Source organism: Phocoena phocoena, chromosome 15 (genome assembly GCF_963924675.1).
Source record: "Phocoena phocoena chromosome 15, mPhoPho1.1, whole genome shotgun sequence".
Classification (NCBI taxonomy): Eukaryota; Metazoa; Chordata; class Mammalia; order Artiodactyla; family Phocoenidae; genus Phocoena; species Phocoena phocoena.
In genome coordinates, this window is record NC_089233.1 from 21,306,409 (window position 1) to 21,324,037 (window position 17,629).

At 40.7% G+C, this 17,629-nt stretch overlaps 1 protein-coding gene across 2 annotated transcripts in view; it reads right to left on the reverse strand.

Annotated features, from left to right (window-relative positions):
* METTL9 (methyltransferase 9, His-X-His N1(pi)-histidine) overlaps positions 1–17,629 on the reverse strand; it is a 43,622-nt gene that overhangs the window by 24,085 nt on the left and 1,908 nt on the right. For both annotated transcript variants that reach the window (XM_065892480.1, XM_065892481.1), the window contains exons 2-3: positions 7,823–8,013; positions 2,933–3,142 (exon numbers count right to left, since the gene is read on the reverse strand). In XM_065892480.1, coding sequence (XP_065748552.1) covers positions 2,933–3,142; positions 7,823–8,013 — 401 coding nt within the window. The remainder of the gene's footprint in view (positions 1–2,932; positions 3,143–7,822; positions 8,014–17,629) is intronic.

Consider the following 17,629-nt stretch of genomic DNA (forward strand, 5'->3'; position numbering starts at 1 on the left):
CTGCCCGTGCGGACTTAATTCCAAACCCGTCCACGTTGCCAGTCCGCATCTTGCCACACACTTGTTTCCTCCACTATCTACAAACCACCATTCAGATCATGTCAACAAATTTTCACGTTAACTTTTGGTAAAGCAGACTAAGGAAGGTAACCATGCTGCCAAAATTTTCTTCCTGCCAAACAACAGTTTTTATTTATTGTCATTTGAATTGTGGAACCGTTCATTAGTACACACAATCAAAAAGTAATTGTATAATCCCTTCCTAAATGTCTACGGCTCTCTCAAAACAGCATTTCTAACCCTAGAAGAAAGGCGTCCGTTCAGGGGGTTATTATTTTCAAGAAAGTGAGTTAAGTAATAGTTTACCTTCAGGGGGATTTAAAATACACTTTCCTTAGAGAAGTAACAAAGCAATCAGTATTTTGATAAATCCTAAATAAAAAACAAAATACCAGCAATGTAGAGAAAATTTATTGTTTTGTTTTAAAAATCAAAGCCACATCCTTAAATTTTACAATCAGGTTTTCTGGCATAAACAATAATATCCTGGCAAAACAGAGGGAAAACCTGGCCATCTTCTGTTTTATGGGTTTATTTCAAAAGTGACATCCAGAACCTTTATTAAAAAGCCAGTTTTTCATGAGCCCAGATATTGAAGAGAAACAGAAAACAGCTACCTCCCAAAAAGAAGCCAAAAAAAAAACCATGGAAGCTAAAAGTCTGCCCTGCCATCATGGATCAGGCGAACCCTAAACTTAGTAAGATACTGCTTGCCCACTAAAATGTCAAACTGTACCCAAAGTTGCCACTTTTGTGAATACGTTTCTATTTCATACTAATAATATTATGAAGGGAGCGTCAACCAGTATAACTTCCCTATCAAACTGCAAACAGATTTTGGCATATGAAATATTTATTAGGGAAAAAAAAATAAGTTGTTTTGTTTTGTTTTGGCCGCTCCACGCAGCTTGCAGAATCTTAGTTCCCCGACCGGGGACTGAACCTGGGCCACAGCAGTGAAAGTGCTGAGTCCTAAGCACTGGACTGCCAGGGAATTCCCAATAACTAAGTATTTTTTATATGGTGTACAAGTTTATCAGGTAACATAACATGTAAACTCTACATATATTGAATCACTAATTCAAACATCTGAAGTCTCACTGAAAATTCCTTTTGGACACTCAGTCTCAGAAGGGTTTGAATGTCAGGCAAACAAGCAAGGCCATGGCCCAGGGTAGGTGGGCCTCCTTCCACATAAATCCCTTTAAATACCCATTTACAGTAATCTTCCCTTCCCCTCCTTCCTACTTGGTCTTCTCTTCCCCAGGCTAAAAATGACCATGTTTTGCCAAAATTTAAATCTAATCCTGCTCCAAGAGCTATGCTAATGCTCTGTCTCTAGGGTTAGTCTGTTCCTAAGATAGTCTTCTACTTAGGAACTTAGCTGGGTAGGAAAGTGAGGGAGTACATAATTCTCTCCTTTCTTTCTAAGCCTAAGCCCAGCTTCAAATATATCAGAGAAGGAAGCAGGCTCTACCTCCACCTGCCCCCTTCCATACTCAGCACCGTCTTCCCCCATTCAATAGAATCCATACTGAATTAAGAATAACCTTCTTCCCAAGTCTCTCAAGCAGCAGATGGTCTAAAAACCAAGATTTGACATTTCACATCCATTTGAATGGATATTATCAAAAAAACAGAAAACAACAAGTATTGGTGAAGATGTAGAGAAACTGGAACACTTGTGCATTGCAAGTGGGACGTAAAATGGTGCAGCTGCTATGGAAAAGGTATGGCAGTGCATCAAAAAATTAAACACAGACTTGCCATTTGATCCAGCAATTCCACTTCCGGGTATATACCCAAAAGAAGGGAAAGCAGTGACTCAAAACAGATATCTGTACACCCATGTTCACAGCAGCATTATTCACAATAGCTAAAAGGTAGAAGCAACCCAAGTGTCCATCGACAAATGAATGGATAAACAAAATGTGGCATATACATACAATGGAATATTATTCAGCCTTAAAAAGAAAGGAGATTTTGACATATGCTACCACGTGGATGAACCTTAAAGACATTATGCTCAATGAAATAAGCCCATCACAAAAGGACAAGCATTGTACAATTCCTCTTATTTGAGGTTCCTAGAATAGTCAAATTTGCAAAGACAGCAACTGGAATGGTGGCTGCCAGGAGCCAGGGGGACAGAGGACTGGGGAATCAGTGTTTAATGGGTACAAAGTTTTAGTTGGGAAAGATAAAAAGGTTCTGGAGATGAATGGTGATGATGGTTACACCACAATGCAAATATACTTAATACTACTGAACTGTACACTTAAAAACGGTTAAAGTGGTAAATTTTATGTTACATATTTTTACCACAATTTTTAAAAAGCTTTTTTTAATTAAAAAAAATAAACAAACAAAAAACGAGATTTGAGAATGCCAGATTCAAATTAGGGAACAAGTCCCTACATCTGATCTCTCTTCTCCAAGCTGTCTCTCACCCACCCTTTTCCTTCCTACAGTGCCAAAACCTCTAGTTCAGAAGAACACTGCCAAGGAAAGATGATTTCTCTCTCAATTTCCACTTACTTGTACAGCTGACCCTTGAACAATGCAGGTTTGAACTGCCTGGGTCCACTTATACACTGCCCATGTTTTTCAAAGGTAAATACTACAATACTACACAGTCCATGGTTGGTTAAATCCGCAGATGTGCAGGAACTGCAGATACAGAGGGCTGACTGTAATTATACGTGAATTAACCCCTGCATTGTTCAAGAGTCAACTGTAATATGGAAAGATTTTTTTTTAATTCCTCATCATGGAAATTGTTTCTGATTTATATTCTTTAAATAATATAATCTCAAGAAGCAATACATCTAAAACCAAGAAATATACTCTAAACCATGTCTAAAAATTATACCTGTATTTCTTCTTCTGAAGCTGCCATATCATAGTTTCAGACAGCTCAGTGGCGTAAATTTCTTCAAAATGAGGGCTCATTATTTTTGTGACTTCTCCATCTCCAGCACCTAAATCAAGAAGTCTATGTGTTTTCCAGTCTGGATTAATTTTAAGCAGTCTCTGAAACTGATCTGGTGAAAAGACAAACATTGAGCCTCTTCCTAGCAACCTGGAAAAGAAAAAAGGACAAAAATGGATGACTCTATACAAGATAAGCACTTCCACCCAACATCCACACAAAGTAGTGACTCAACACCAACAGCCTCTGAACTTACACAATGTTTATTTTATAAGATTATACGATTAAAATATATATCTTTTATATGATTTATGATTAAAAAGCAAAGTTAATAAAATAAGAAAACACCTCTAGATATCATCGTCTGCCTTTGAGGCTGCAAACAATATACCAAAAAGAGTGGGGAAAGGAGAGGAATAAAAGGTGGGAAGGGAAGAAGAAATATATAAGAAATTAAAAGATGAATGTGGGGCCTCCCTGGTGGTGCAGTGGTTGAGAGTCCGCCTGCCGATGCAGCGGACACGGGTTCATGCCCCGGTCCGGGAAGATCCCACATGCCGCGGAGCGGCTGGGCCCGTGAGCCACGGCCGCTGAGCCTGCGCTCCGCGACGGGAGAGGCCACAACTGAGAGAGGCCCGTGTACCGCAAAGAAAAAAAAAAAAAGATGAATGTGAAGAATTTAAGTCAAAATAGGAAGGAAAGATGGAAGGAGTAATAGAAAACACGTATATCGGTTTAAAAAAATGACAGGCCAACAGGATCAGACCACAACACTAGCCAATAACACTAAGCAGAAAAAGCAAATAGGGGAAAAAAGCCATTTAGAATATGAAACTGAACAATGAGTATAAAAAATAGCTCTAGGTATTAGATTTTTAAGAGACACTAGAGAAAAGAGGAAGAGTGGTCCTTGTGATATCAGTTAATCTGCATATAAAAAGTAGATTCATACTTGTGTCAGTTTGTATGTTATACAGTTGGCTGGGTCCTATTATTTCTAAAAATCCTAAAAAACATCTAAAACATAGTAATGCCTTTGAAAAAAGAGGAGTTAAAATGGAGATCAAAGAGAGCTCTCCTAAAAGCAGCTACAGATCAAACCAAGTCCTGAGGAAGCATCATCTTGGGAAATAAAATGCACTCCCTATTTAGAACTTGCTTTCTAGCTCTCAAATCCCAGTCTGTCTAGGACAGGGATTCTCAAACTTCCTTTAAGCAGCAGAACCGTTTCTTTAAATGAAGCAGACGTTACTCATGGACAATGTAAAATGTAACAGGAGAACTGCTGCTGAAATGAGGTTGAGAGCCTCAGCGCTGCTGCCAGCCCACTCCTAGGCCTTTCTCTGCAGCCTGAAGCAGCTCCTGAGGCGCTTCCTCTTCAGACCCTGGAAAAGTCTGAAAACCACTGGTCTAGGAAATGGCAGGGAAATCTGTACCATACTGCTGCTTTCTGGAAATAATCCTAAGGTGCAATATGTTTGTTACACAGTGACTGGAAGGACGTGTGCAACTGGGTGTTCCTGGTAAGACCAGTTCCAGGAAAAAATTAAAATATGGAGCTCATATAACAAACTCCTCCTCCCCTTTCCCTTAGAAGAGGTCAACCAAATCTAACAATATACTTGCAGTAAATCTTCTGCCCTACAGAAATGCTAAAAAATGGGGTGGGGGGGACCCTCAGAGACTTTCACCCAATACAACTAGCTCCCAGAGAAAACATCTCCTAAAAGACAAGTTGTTTTTAATCCTCAATTGTTCCTATCTTCTAGTGGGAAAACAGGCTGAAAAAGAAATCTGAGAAAAGGAGCTGAACTTCCTGAAATAGCTATACAAAATTTCACATGGGAGCCAGAGTCAGAACAAGAGCTAAGAGAGGTCACAGGCTTGGGGGTACATGTTTCAAATGCTGGTGCTAACTTGCCATAGGACCGAAAGTAAGTTGCAAAACAGTTACATGGCTTAAACTTTCCCAATTTTACAATAACATGCTTCCCTAGCCATCTCGTTGGAGTCTAAGGACCCTTGACATGATAATCATAAAATTCTAGAGCTAGAGGTCATCTGAGGTCAAAGCTCAGGTTGAAAGGCACCAGAGAGAGAAGCATTGCCCTATTTCCAAAGATCATGAGCAACAGAGGCTACACAAAAAGATTTAAACTGCCAAAAGAAAAAAAAAATCTAAATTCATCGAGCCCAGATGAATTTTGGTCTCTAGGAAGCCCTGGGAGTAGGTGGGAAGAGTTTTGGGTGGTCACAATTACTTGAGGGTGCTACTGTCACTTAGAGGGCAAGGTCAGAAAAGTCAGACTTCCTGCAATGTGTGGGACAGTCCCACACAATGAAGAATTACCCCACTTAAAATACCAAGACACTGACTTTTGCTCAGTACAAGGTTTCCAGCAAACACATACCACCGAGAGGTATGGCTCTCTAATTTGTCTTTAACTCCCAAAGTTAGTGATGTCGATGTATTTTTTTTGGTGTGTGTGTGTGTGTGTGTGTGTGTGTGTGTGTGTGTAAAAAACCATCCTACGTTCTCTAAGTTCTCTCTAGATTTAGAGTCTACAGAGGAGATAAACCTCCTTACAAATATCTTCCTTATAAAATAAACTCTAAAAACAGCTATCAAGTCTCTCCTTACTTGGTCTTCCCCTTCCCAGTAAAGGACGTCGATAAGTACCTTATCTTTTTAATTCAAGAAGGTTACCATAGGGGCTTCCCCGGTGGTCCGGTGGTAAAGAATCTGCCTTCCAATGCAGGGGACACGGCTCGATCCCTGGTCAGGGAACTAAGATCCCACATGCCGCGGGGCAACTAAGCCCACGAGCCACAACTACTGAGCTCCCACACCTTAATGTGAGAGCCTGGGTGCCACAAACTACAGTGCCCACGGCCTCTGGAGCCCATGTGCCACGACCAGAGAGAGAAAACCCTCACGCCACAACTAGAGAGAAGCCCGCAAGCCTCAACAAAGAGCCCACGCACCGCATGGAAAAGATCTCGCATTCCGCAACAAAGATCCCGCATGCCCCAACTAAGACCCAACGCAGCCAAAAAAACCCACAAAAAAAATAAATAAATATTCTTTAAAAAAAGGTTACCATAGTAATTATTTCTATAAGAGACAGCCACTTGTGGTAATAAGCTTCCATTGCCATAGACGGAAATTCCCAATGGGCTCAAAGTTAAGCTTCCAGCTGAGAATAGGACACAGGGCAAGAGATGTTTTTGTTTTGTTGGGGGAGAAGGGTGCCAAGGGGGGATGAAGGGGTGGGGATGAGGGTTATTTAAAAAAGAAAAGCAGAAGAGCTGTGGATAAGATAAGCCAAAACGGATTTATTAATCTTATTGCCCCTTTGACCAAATTGTGAAATCCCAGAGCAGAGAATTTTAACCAGGGGTGAACAGGGTAGAGGTAGGGGGAAGCGGTTTAGAGTTTGAAATCTCCCTAAATTATATGCAAAATGCTGAATGTAAGGACTATTTGAAGAGAGAATTTCTACTTTATATCACTTTCAAAGAGGTACAGGGCCCCAAAAAGGTTAAAAATCACTGCTGCGGTGACTTGTCTGCTTTCCCAGCGAAAAAATAAATGGTACAGAACAGAAATTCAATGCCGTGAATTTTAGAAACAAAATGTCAGACCAAGTTGTTTAAACTCAACTACCAATACAAAAATAACAACTGTTTGCTAAAGCAAATTTAAGGCAATTTCATATAAACAATGAAGAAATCTTGAGAAACGGCTCATGGTTCCTGAAAACATATTTAAGGACCAGATGATAGACTGGGGATCCAGACATTCAGTAGAAGCTGGCTCCAAACCTCAAGGGAAGAAAAAGTGGGCCCAGCCAGTGGCTTCAAGTGGTCCAACAGGCTTTTCAAGCACTGAGCCCTGCTGCTTTTCTCTTTGGAGTTCTGGATTCTTAGGCTTTGCGGTGTCTGAAAATTTGGCCAAGAAAGGATAAAAATATTCCTAAAGTTTCTTCCATAGACTTATATGAGAGAACCACTCTAGGGATAGAGAATTCCACAATGTTTACAAAATTCTGGTGAGTCTAAACAATATGTAAGAATAGATGGAGGGACTTCCCTGGTGGCACAATGGTTAAGACTCCACACTCCCAATGCAGGGGGCCTGGGTTCGATCCCTGGTCAGGGAACCAGATCCCACATGCATGCCGCAACTAAGAGCCCACATGCTACAACTAAGAAGCCCACGTGCCACAACTAAGGAGCCCGCCTGCCGCAACTAAGACCCAGCACAACCAAATAAATAAATAAATATTTTAAAAAAGAAAGAAAGAAAGAACAGATGGAGAACCCTTCACTCGAACAAGCCACCATCCACTGCTGGGCTGAATTAGATCCTTCCCAAAAAAACTTGCTCCTGGGAAGTGTGCTTAAGGCAAAGGTCTTACTTTTCAGCCTGTGTTAAGGGCCTGGTTCCAACCATCTTGCTCCTCTCTAATAGATCAGCATAGGCATCACCTGGAACATGTTAAAAATGCAAAATCTCTGGTCCCACCCCAGACCTACTGACTCAGAATCTGCCTTTTAACCAGATACCCAGGTGATTCCTGTGCACATCAAAGTGGGAAGCACTGTGATTCCCATCACAGAAATACAGACCAATGAGGCTGTTTATCAAGATCAAGTTACAGTGAATTTTAAAAGCATAATTGCAGCGGCTGAGACACTGTGCCAAGGATTCTGACTAGAAGTGTTGTAGCTGTAGAGGTGGTCAACATCTCAACAAGGTAACTTTTCGTTTTCCTTTTCTTTTTTTAGACCTAAGGATAAAGAAAAAAGTATCCAAGATTCACTTACCCATTGATAGATGTTCTAGACATAAACAGGCTAAAAACAGACGACACAAAAGAGTGATATAACTGGATAAACAGCCAGCCCGATTTCTCAATGCTGTTGTTTAAGAAGATCTGTGTTCCTTGATCAAGGTAACTCTGAACAAAGACAGCCTGGAGTGATTCACATAATTTCTCTCTGTTGCACGCATACCACTAAAAAGAAAGAAGGAAAAAAATGAAAACATACAACTGAAGCGTCATCTAAGAAGTCCAAAAACAAAAAATAGAAGACTAAATTAAATCTAAGATTTCCAAATGTTATAATCTCATGGCACTTTAAGAATAATCATCATCTCTTATATGACCTATAAGGTATAAAGTATTTCCTCATACATAATTTCTGGCTTAATTCTCATTACCTTCAGGGTACGCAGAGAGAGTGGGGGAAGGGTGAAGAGGCTTCCGGGTCATGCAGCTCAGTAAGTGACAGAGCCAGGCCACCGTCCAAGTGCTCTGACTCCTGGCCCAAAACTCTGTCACTATATCCCCCTGTACCCCAAGATTAGGAAAACTGTTGGCCTCTCCTTCACTGGGATTCAACATAAGGCAATAACTACCAACATTAACCTTGTTTTTAGATAAGAAAACAGTCACTCAATGCAATGATTTAACTCGAAACCACCAGACAAATCAAGTAAGCGGAGGAGGAACAGCAGAATTTAATATTCCAGTGACCAGATTAAGCTGTGCTTCTTCTTGTGGGCTAAATAGGGACCTTTAGGAACACTGAGGTGTGCTTTACCAGGTCATATAACATTCTACTAGACAGGAGCCAAGTATGCTTGAGAAAGATTAAGAAGTTACTTAAGGTCACATGCAACCAATGAGAAGACAAAGTAATAACATGCTAAGAACCAGATTTCTAGGAATAGGCTCTAACCAGAACACACTTTTAGAACAAAATTCAAGAACCTCAACTGTGGATGAAATGTAATCTTCCGTAATAAATGTGTCCCATTTTCATCTAGCGTTAGTATACCAGAGAAGGGGGTAAGCAGCCTGTAGAGTGAGCTCATCTTCAAGTCCTGGCTCAGCCATTCCTGTGTATGAGCTCACACAAGTCACTTAATCTCTGAGCCGCTGTAAATTCATCTGTAGACTAGAGATGTCACTGGTTTCTATCTATCCTGGTAGGTTATTTAGAGGATTAAGCAAGTTAATGCAGGCCAATCCTCAATATAGGACCGGACACATGAGACTGCTGTAATAATAATAGCCATGAGATAAAGTCCTCTGACATGGCCTGATAAATAAAAGTAAGTCCATTAAGTACCATGATGAAACTGCAGAGTAGACCAGTTACTATTAATCTGTTATCCACTAAGAAACAATCAATCTCTCCCAATGAGTAGCCAAAAGTAACCTGCTTCCCCCTGACAAACACGACCATTCATCAGCAGTAGGTGTCCTGTAACTGCTTGCACAATTGATGGACCAATCTTACAGTCATCCTAAGCTTGCTAAACATTGAATGAAATCTTGGGTAATATTCCCGACACTAACATTGAAAGGAACCAGTTACAAACCAATACAAAGAAGCAGACAGGCACATTAAGATTTCAAAGATTAACTAATCTTTTTACGAACTCTGTGCCCTGACTTGATAAACCAAATCTTTCCAATTGTTGACTGATTTGTGTTAATTTACCATTAAACACTTTTACCAAAACTGCTTCAGCTTGATACTATTTTTATTTTTCCCACTCTACATGATAAGCTTTGAAGCTTCTTACATTCACTGCCTACACTTTTTTCCTTGGTCTGAAAACGTTCATGCTTAATCATTAACTAATTCTTAACACTCATTGTGCCTGAAGTTATGCCCCAGTGCAGGTCATAAACCATTTTTTATTATATGCCTGACCTCCTGGTTCACATTCTGAACTCTGTAATACTGAGGCCATTCTAACTTTTATTTTCTCTTAATTCTCTGAAATGACTAATCAAGATGAAAGCCATCACCTTGGTAATAGGCAATCAGGTACATTCTATTAACGTGGACAAGAAGTCATTCAAGTGGAACAGAGGAGCTAAGAATTCTTTGGCATCCACTTGTAAATGGACAACCAGAACAATAACAGACTCTGACTTCCAGAACTAAGCGAGAATTGGCACCATTAACTGCAAATAATGCTTTCAAGTGCTCCCCAAAACTCAAGTTTTTAACAGCATTTCTCTCAATTCATCAACATTAACACATGTGGTTGAACCTTTACTGCCATACAAATCTTTCAGAAAAGAAAATGCTTACAGAAAAGAATGTGCTACAGAATAAAAAGGAGTAATGCCCTTCTCTTTAAAGATGAAGGTTGAATTCCATGTTCCTCCTGACCGTTTGTATGATACTAATGTCAACCCCATAGCAGCATTATTCACAACTACCAAAAAGTGGAAACAGCCCCAATGTCCATCAACTGATGAATGGATAAACAACATGTGATTGATCCATACAACGGAATATTATTTCAACCATAAGAAGGAATGAGGTACTGATTCATGAGACAACATGAACTATGAATATTATGCTAAGTGAAATACACCAGTCACAAAAGGCCACAAATTACATGATTTCATTTACATGAATTGTCCAGAACAGGCAGGTCCAGAGACAGAAAGTAGAAAGTAGATCACGGTTACCAAGGGTTTGGGGAGAGGAGGCAATGGGGAGTGTCTGCTAATGAATATGGGGTTTCTGTATCGAGTGATGAAAATGTTCTAAAATTAGAAAGTGATGATGGTTGTACACCTTTGTGACTATACTAATAAGCACTGAATTGCATACTTAGAAAACTTAAGTGGTCAAGCATATCTCTTTAAAAATGCAAATTTCAGATGCAAATCTAATCATGTCAATACCCTGCTTCAGAGAAGTCTTAATATCCAAAATACTTAATATGGCTGACAAGGCCCTACAGGATTTGTCCATTCTGTGTCCACAGCCTCACCTCACAACACTCCCTACCGATCCATAACACCCAGCCACTCACTATGTCTTTCTTTTTCTGGAAGGCTCCTTTCCCAAGGCTGTTTCGCATGGTATTTGCTGTCTCCTACATTTCCCACCACCCCAACTGACCTAAGCCTAAATATTTCTTCAAGTAAGTTTCCCTTGAACTTCCAGACTAGGATGGATCCCCTGTTCTAATACTCTCTCACATCTCCCAAGTCTCCTCAGTAACATTTATAACCACTGAACTGAATACCTGTATATAATTGCATGTCCGGTGTCTATCTTCCCAGGTAGACAGAAAGCTCCATAAAAGGTGAGGGACAATGACTGACTTCAGTGACTGGCACAGATACGGACGAACAATAAATGTTCATCTGTTTAACAATTATTGTTAAAAATCACAGGCAGTCTAACAGATAAAAGTTAGAGTTTCTAGTAAAATCCTGGAGAGAACACAAGGATAACCATGGAGACAGGTGTCACTGGGTTTCATCAATTTCTAAAACTTCAAGGTTTTTGCAAGGCCTTGCTTAAACCCAATTCTGCAAATAGTAGTTAAGCTACCCACCCACCACAAAACTGCATTAGCAGAGCAAGCAATGAAGGAACACACCGAGTGCCTACCTTGTACCAGGCACCTGGCAGAGCACTTCACATTTCATTTCCCACCTTATAGCTTCTGAATGAATAGGAAGCCTGGGGTTTCTGAGCACTCCCAGCTGATTCAAGCTCCTGTTCTAGGTGCATGTGGTTTTTTTATGCGTTTCTTTCAAAGAAGCTACTCTTTGCTTCAGTCTACCCAGTGTATCTGTCTGAGAAAGCAGAACTATTCTGGCCAGTTAGACTGACTGAATGTGTCTAAAGATAATCCGATCTAGATGGCAACTGAATTACACTAGGCCAGGGTTTCTCAACCTCAGCACTATTGACATTTGGAGCTGGACAATCCTTGTTATGGGGGCTGCCTTGTGCACTGTAGGATGTTTAGCAGCATCCTTAGCCAGTACCCATCAGATGCCAGTAGCACCCTCCAGTTATGACAACCCAAAATGTCCCAGACATTGCCAAGTGTCCCTGAAGGTACAAAATCACCACTGCTTAAGAACCCCTAAATGGGCTTACCCAGAAAATTTCATTAGCATTTCCTAACCATCCCAGCTCAAAAGTGGTCTAGGGAAAATTAAAGATGGACTCACTGGCCTCCAGGAACTTACATTCCAGAGGAGGGAAAAAATCAGAAACCCAGAGAAACAAGTAATGTCATCGTGATCTTGGCCAGGACCTTCAGGTCTTAAATACGTAGTCACCTTGCCCTTAAGATGTTGACAGAAAGTCAGCGCAGGAGCCCATGCAACCATGTGGCAGTCCCCCTGGAGTTACCTCTCTCCAGACAACCCAGCTTAAATGAAAAGCTGTAATGAGCTCTCACTAAGTGGCCTGTCTGTAGGCTTCTGCACATGTTCAAGCAGGTGAGTTCTTTGAACGTGTGCTCCTCAAAGACTACAGAGACAAATGTGCACAGGCAAGAACAAAGTATCATGCCTGTTAAAGGTTCACATTGGAAGGACTGTGTGCCAGCCCTACTGTAGGGCTGTACTCCTCAGCTGGAGACCAGAGCGTCTGAAAAAGCATCTTATGAGCTAGCATCTCCCTTTAAAGTTTGCTTGAATTTTGTTCAATGGAAATAAGTAAGGAAATCTTTGAAATAACAAAGTCTAATCAAGCCAGAGTTATGCCATGCAGTCATCTGCTGATGCCAAGTGTGAAATAGGATGTGATAACTAAACATAACATCTTCTAAAAGAGGTTACAGTAAATAGCAATGTTCTCCCTACTAGCAACAAGACTGTAGAGATACTAATAATTAGCCAAACAATAAAGAGCCAAATCAGGTAGACATGACAGGGTATCAGCTAATCAACATAACGAAGTGTTAAGTCATGTCTTAAAGATTTCATTAAGGCCATGGAAATCTCCTCATCTTTATATAACCTTGTTTGATGAATCATTCCTTTAAAGTAGAAATGCAATTTTCCTATAAAATTATATCTGCTTATCAGACTGAGGGATACAGTTAAAAGTTTTTCTGAAATTATTTTTTTGAGTTCCTCAACTAGTCAAACACGTGGTATATGATATAATAGTCTCTTCTTCCAAAATACAAAGGACTTGAGCACATTAGTAGAATTAGAAAGTTATTTTAAAAAACCAACTTCCTGATTTTAATAAAAAATAAATATTTGGGGCTTCCCTGGTGGCGCAGTGGTTGAGACTCCGCCTGCTGATGCAGGGGACACGGGTTCGTGCCCCGGTCCGGGAGGATCCCACATGCCGCGGAGCGGCTGGGCCCATGAGCCATGGCTGCTGAGCCTGCGCGTCCGGAGCCTGTGCTCCGCAACGGGAGAGGCCACAACAGTGAGAGGCCCGCGTACCGCAAAAAAAAAATAAATAAATAAATAAATAAATAAATAAATAAATATTTGGTATTTGTCGCCAGTTCCCAACACAGAGCTCCTAAAAACCTTAGAGAAACTCAGGAGTGATAAAACACCTTTTGTATGCTCACGAGATGACCGGGAGGGCAGGGTGGAACTTTCAGCCCCACCACTAACATCCAGGGAGGGGAGAGAAGCTAGAGATGGAGTTCAATCACCAAAGGCCAAAGATTTCATCAGTCATGCCTTGGTAATGAAACCTCCATAAAACTCCTAAAAGACAGGGTTCTGGGTGCTTCCAGGTGGCTGAACACATTGATATGCTGGGAGGGTGGCTTACCTGGACAGGGCACGGAGGCTCTGTGCCACCCTCTCCAACCCCCAACCCCCTTGCCCTATGCATCTGTTCCACTTGGCTGTTCCTGAGTTGTATCCTCTATAATAAACCATAAGCAGAGGTAAAGTGTTTTCCTAAGCTCTGTGAGTCATTTCAGCAAGTTATCTAACCTGATGGGGGTTGTGGAAAACACAGAGTTGATAAACAAGTCCGACAGAAGCATGGGTAGACTGTGGACCCTCAACTTGTAGCTGGCATGCAGGAAGGAGCCCTTAAGTCTCTGGGCTGTTGACTCCGGGTAGTGTCAAACAGAACTGAATTGTAGAACACCTAGTTAGTGTCAGAGAATTGGCTGGTGTCACAAGAAAGACACCACAGGTAAGATTTTTTTTTTCAGTGTTAAACTTGACCTAAGCATGCACAAACTGGATGAAAGCCAGAACTTCAAGCACTTGTCCCATCTTTATCTAACTCACAAACTGCAAGAACAACTTGGTTTTTGCACACAGCTACATAATTTCAATGTCTACACAGACGTCCACTAGAATGGGGACAGTCTGCCATTAAGAAGGCAGTCTACTTTCACAGCCCCTCAGACAACAAGGATTCCTAGGAGAGATACCATGAAACAGTGGGAAAAGCCTGGGCCTTGAAACCAGACAGAGCGGGGTTTCAAAATCCAACTCTGCCATCTATTAACTGTGCTCTTGGGCAAGTTTCATTGCTCAGCCTCAATCTTCTGTCTGTAAAATGGGGATATACCACATCCAAGAGTTGTTATGAGGATTAGAGAGGATAATATATTTAAAGTACCTGACACTTAATAGAAGCAAAATAACTTGATTTTCTTTCCCTTCCTGTCCAAGGTCCACAAAAGCCAGTCAGAGAACTGCAGTTCAAGGGAATGCCCAAAAACCACACTGTAGGTCTGGGCACCCAGCCATTCTCAAAAGAAATGAGTAAGCAAAGACCTGAGATATTCAGTACCACTAAAAACAACCAGAAAGGCTCCACTGACGGGGTCCAGCAGAATCTTTTCTACTACAGCAGGTGGTAAGACCAAGCCTGACGACATTGACCTTGACAGCTAAGGAGTCAAAAATCACATTCTCAGTTCTACAATGCAATCGTGTCAGTCCAGACGTTTAATCATTGACACCTTGTGTATAAGTACAGCTTAGGAGGAGATATTCAAATCATTCATTCTTTTTCTACAAATGACACAAACCTAAACCAACAACCTCTTTATGTGAGATTTCAAAGTGCAGAGTAACAAGGCACCTTCACGTCCATGGAGGGAAACAACTTATACAGATTAGATTAAATTGCTTCAGCTCTGATGTAATGAATAAATTACTGGCAATCTTTATTTCAAATACTCACTCACTGTTTGTATTTTACAATCCTAAGATTTTAACCACGCTTCAGAGGGTCTAAAAAACTCTTTTACTGGAAGTACCTGGGTCCCCTAGGGCACCTTCAGAGGGGAACATAAAGGCCTCTGGTATATCCAGAAGAACAGAGCATCCCTGTGTTCTGTAAAACTGAAGCAAACACTTGTTTAGGGTTTCAACACAGGTTATAAGGAAGGAAGAAACCCTTTTCAAAATCTCTTTGGTATTCGGCTGCAAAGGCCTCCAGACTTTCAAAGGCAGCTCAGAGGAGGACACGAACCTATCCATCAGTGTCTGTCTGGCTAGCTGACTGGCCCCTCTGAGCACTGATAACTCATGCCTGACTTGGGTCCACCTCCATAAGGTAACTGGGGAGTGAGGGACATCAGACAGAATCTGTCCTTTAGCATAACCTTTGATCTTTCGCTGTGATGTCCAAGTGTTTTTTCATTTGGAAAAAAATCCAAATCATTTCAATTCTATCTTAAATCCACCACTGCTTATGGCAAAGCACAGTTCAAGTTTATATAAGAAGGTGAAAAAATAAAATGTCAGATATACACATATTTGCAAGTTTATGTCACACCTTATTAACTCCAGATAATGTTATCTGTGCTTTTAAAAAAAAACCTTGCAGTATGTCACCTGCAGAAACAGTCCTGGCCTGGCTCCAAGGAGTTCGATAAAAATCCTTTTTTCACTCCATCAATTGAGAAGCTGCTGAATAACTGTTATTATCAAGAACCTAGTTAGTGGGGCCTAAGAGTCCTTTAAGAGTTTCAATAGCTCTTTAATAGTTGCATTAACTTTAAGTACTAGGTGCAATGCCTCAAAAAGACTAGATCCAAAGTTTTTGTTGCTGTTATCTTCTTTGTAAGTTCCGGGTCAGCCAATATTGAAAAGTCACATATCTAGTTTCTCACTGTCTGCCTCAATTTCTTCCCCGTAAGTCAAACTACCCACCTTGCAATCTGTGATTAAGAATGTGCGGCTTAAAAAAAAAGAATGTGCTGCTGATTAAGGAAGCTGGAAAGTTTCTCTGGAGGAAACTCCTTTTTCTGTAAAGGGCCAGACAGTAAATATTCTAGGCTTGTAGGTCATAAAGTAGCAACCATGCAACTGTGCCACTGTATCTGGAAGCTCTCACAGATGATAGGTAAACAAATTTGGTGGCTCTGTTCTAACACAACTTTATTTGTGGATACTGAAATCTGAATTTCATGTAAGAAGATTTTCACATATTACAAAAGATTATGTATTTTTTGCAACCATTTAAAAGTATAAAACTACTCTTACTTCACAGTCTGTACAAAAAAGTCAGTGAGCCCAATTTGGCATGCAAGCCATATCCATCCCTGCTCTGAGAGAAGCCCTCCCTTGCTTCTCGATTTCCCAAAGTGAAACATAAATCCCAGTTTTGAAGCTAGCACACCAAACCGAGTTATTAAAATGGTGCTGCGACTATAGTTTTAGAGCTGCTTTAGCTCAAAGGAGCCTTGCCTCTCAAGGCTATAGTAACTAAATAGCTATTTTTAAAGAACAAACATTGCCCAAGGTCTGTCTTAAACACAGAATCTACCACCATAACTTCTTAATCAAAATAACCATAAGGAGGGCTTCCCTGGTAGTGCAGTGGTTGAGAGTCCGCCTGCCGATGCAGGGGACACAGGCTCGTACCCCGGTCCGGGAAGATCCCGTGAGCCATGGCCACTGAGCCTGCGCGTCCGGAGCCTGTGCTCCGCAACTGGAGAGGCCAAAACAGTGAGAGGCCCGCATACCACAAAAAAAATAAATAAAAATTTTAAAAAATAAAACTTAAAAAAATAATAATAATAACCATAAGGAAAACTTGTGCTAAGTACGGTTCAATCAAATCCATAACCCCACTTTCATGCAACTGCAAAAGAACCAGATGTGGCTGGCTATGGAAGCCACATACCCAAATGAACACCAGAAGACCCAGTATGAACTATTAATTTGAAGGGAGGAAAAGCCTTTAGGGTTAAGTTACTTCACAAGCAACTAAGTTTATAAGGCAAACCCAGGATCCTGAAATATAAAGCAGGTAACAAATCATCAACTCAGCCACGCTGCAGAGAGAACAGTCTCCTATTTCACTGTGGTTTCTATACATGTTTCTTTTGTTCATTTTAATCTTTATTCATGGACAATATTTTCATAATGTGCATGTATCAACTCAAAATAATGTCTGGATTGATTGTTCTAAGGAAAAGAGCCAATCTCCCCCTGCCCACCTAATATTCAGAAACCACCAGATTAGTCTTCAGAGAAATTAGCTGCCAAGCTGTCAGGTGCAACTGGTTAGAACACACACATGTACACATGTACACACATACTTTAGTATCTCAGGAGCCTAATGAAGTAAATGAGGCATTACTTTTCCTTTAGAACCTGGCAGATTCAACTTGATAAAGGTATACAATTAGAAGACCTTCAGAGATATCTTGTTAGGACATATTCTGAGGCTATGTCTACAGCTATAATTCTACCTAGGCCCCATAAAAATCAAGTTACTTAAACAGTTTTTCAGTTTTATAATATGTCTATTTCTTTTTTGAGCACTGAAAACATCAAGTGTACTGCAGTAGAGGTAATCACAAGCGTTGTAATAAACACCTACAGCCAAGAGACT